The 2,936-nt window shown below is 37.8% G+C and overlaps 1 protein-coding gene across 2 annotated transcripts in view; it reads right to left on the bottom strand.

Annotated features, from left to right (window-relative positions):
• The window catches only part of LOC104940808 (prolactin-releasing peptide), a 4,201-nt gene extending 1,516 nt beyond the window's left edge, over window positions 1-2,685 (bottom strand). Inside the window, exons 1-2 of one of the 2 annotated variants that reach the window (XM_010765786.1) lie at window positions 2,579-2,685; window positions 350-514 (exon numbers count right to left, since the gene is read on the bottom strand). In XM_010765786.1, coding sequence (XP_010764088.1) covers window positions 350-485 — 136 coding nt within the window. In that variant the 5' untranslated portion in view covers window positions 486-514; window positions 2,579-2,685. Of the gene's footprint in view, window positions 1-349; window positions 563-2,578 lie in introns of both variants that reach the window. The other variant, XM_010765788.1, reaches the window with a different exon arrangement.
• Between the last annotated feature and the right edge of the window lie 251 nt (window positions 2,686-2,936).

The raw sequence follows: 2,936 nt of genomic DNA, 5'->3' as shown, positions 1-2,936 counted from the left end.
CCCATTTTTTAATTTTGGCCCACCTGGATTAGTGTATTACAGCAGCATCATAAAGTCTAAACATAAATAGAATAGTTAGTTAATTTCTTTTAAAAGTCAATTGAGACAAAATAATACACTTAGTTAATAAAAAGAAATGACTAGTGTACCACAAATAGTGGAGATATTCCTCAGAGTGTTGAACAATGTACATTTCAAAAGTACAGAAAAAATAATTTGATAGGAAGAAAAATATATTTTCAGGTGTCTCACAATCAAAAGGTCCCTGAAGACAACCAAAAGCAGACCAGAAACACACACCTCTACCTTTTGAATCTCTGCAGGTAATAGAAAACAAACAAAGTCTTACTTCTGTTGTCGACATTGTGCACGAGGGGGAAGTCGTGCTCCAGCGTGGAGCTGTGAGCGCGGCTGAAGCTGCAGGAGAGGAGCAGCAGAGAGAGAGCTGCAGGCAGCCAGTCGTCAGCTGATCTCCCAGGATGCATCAGGAGGAGGAGGAGGAGTGATGAAGGCACTGCAGAGAGACGCTGGTCAGTGAAGCACACTCACCTTTAAATACACACTGAAAACAAGAAGGACTAGTATTTATCTCACTGGATGAATTCATTTATCTTAGTCTACTTATTACTGCTTTTTAACTCGCACCGTTTTGTAATTTCCTTGTTCTATTTCGTGTCTTTCCTTCATGTTTTAAGCTTATTGTAATATGTCCTTTTTACTCTGTTGCTATCTTGGACATGACAGTAAAGCTTTTGAACATTACATCCTAATGAAAGCTCTAACAAAGACTACACTCATACAGCTAGATATCAAAAACAGTCATTTAAAAAATGCACTTTCAAATGTAATAGAGAAGCTGTGCCTCTTTGTATGACAGATAGAAACAGCACTAAAGAGCGCGGAGAGACGCTGGTCAGTGAAGCACACTCACCTTTTATTAGACACTGAAAACAAGAAGGACTCGTATTTACTTCACTGGATGAATTCATTTATCTTAGTCTACTTATTACTGCTTTGTAACTTGCACGTATGGTAATTTGCAATTCTCTTGCAATATTTCGTGTCTTTTCTTCATGTTTTAAGCATTTTGTGTGTCCTATTTATTTCCAACAACCCCGCTGTTGCTATCTTGCGCATGACAGTAAAGCTTTTGAATAGTACATCCTAAAAAACATCTAAAATGAACTTTCCAAATTGAATAGAGAAGCTGTGCCTCTTTGTATGACAGATAGAAACAGCACTAAAGAGCGCGGAGAGTGAAGCACACTCACCTTTTATTAGACACTGAAAACAAGAAGGACTCGTATTTACTTCACTGGATGAATTCATTTATCTTAGTCTACTTATTACAGCTTTTTAATTATTGTCCCTTGTCACCACACTGTCACTTGCACTATTTGATGTATTTTGTATATTGAATGTTGCACAGTTGGGACTTAAGATGTTTATTAGCAACAACTACGCTGTTGCGATTTTGCCTGTGACAATAAAGCTTTTCAATCTTACATCTATGTTAAAAAGAGCCCTACGTATCCCGTTAGAGTTCAAAAATAGATTTATATTAGGTAAAATCGTTTAAAACGCGCTTTTCATTTGAATAGAGAAGCTGTACCTCTCGGTATAATTCATAAGAACAGCACTAAAGAGCGCAGAGAGACGCTGGTCAGTGAAGCACACTCGCCTTTTATTAGACACTGAAAACAAGAAGGACTAGTATTTATCTCACTGGATGAATTCATTTATCTTAGTCTACTTATTACTGCTTTTAACTCGCACCTTTTTTTAAATTTCCTTTCATGTCTTTCCTTCAAGTTTTAAGCTTATTGTATTTCCTTTTTATTGCCAAAAACACCTTTTACTAGACACAACACAAAAAAGACTAGTATTTATTCCACTGTACAGGATTTAATTTATACTCTGTTTACCTTATTCTATTTGATATGTACATCGTCTACTTATTCCTGCATTGTTCTGCAGTCATTGTGTCACAAGCACTATTTCCTTGCCCTATTTCATGTCTTAAGTATATACTGTGTTCCAGTGTTTGAAGACTCTAAGCTGTAGCTTTTGTGCATGCGACAAAAAAGTCTTTGAACCTTTTTAAAAGAGAGCCTAAAGAAATATAAACTCTTACAATCTGACATCAAAAATAACATGTGAGGTTGGATTATGAAAAGGTCTACATTTCAATCTAATAGATGAAAAATAGCACGAAGGGATTTGATTTTTACACCAAGTACCAAACATTCATACAGTTCGATTTTAATGAATTTAAAAACACGATATAGTGACCATTATAAACTCTATCAATATGATATTAGTAAAGATGCAACTGTTGAATCAGTTAACAACATAATCACCTCGAGGAGTATCTCTACTTTTTTTACTATCATTGTATTTCTTACTGACCGATGAGTGAGGGTTTGAATTCCCTCTGTTCAGTCAATCATTTGAATTTCTTCCAAAAATGGTTAAAAATGAACATTAAGACCATCAAATAATAGAAAAACCCAATAATATCAAAGTATGTTATCCTCATTCTCTTGCATGTTAAATAAATATATATATTGTCTCTTACCCTGGACTTTGGAGGCAGGCGGAGGTCAGCTGGCGGAGGTCTGCAGTCGTTGTTGCTGAGCAGGTGTTCTCCACCTTTTATACCCACGCTGCTCCTGTTGTTGTTGGATGATGAATCAAGAACATCCGTCACACACCACGACCCCCCCTCCCTCCCCTCCTCCCACTCTTTAAACTCCCCCTCCTCTCTTGGAGGCAGCAGGTCTGTTTCCTGGTGTTTTCCTGACGTTCCTCACGCAGCAGAGCGGTCCATCAGGGAGTCGGTGACATGTGGACAACTTTAAATTAGTCCCCCTCCTGAAGTAGGTCTGTCAGACAGAGACTGGGACTGGTGGGAGGTTTTCATCGACCCCCCCCCC

The sequence above is a fragment of the Notothenia coriiceps genome, unplaced genomic scaffold (assembly GCF_000735185.1).
Source record: "Notothenia coriiceps isolate Sejong01 unplaced genomic scaffold, NC01 NC01_scaffold00002666, whole genome shotgun sequence".
NCBI lineage: Eukaryota > Metazoa > Chordata > Actinopteri > Perciformes > Nototheniidae > Notothenia > Notothenia coriiceps.
This window is presented reverse-complemented; position numbering and strand designations above follow the sequence as displayed.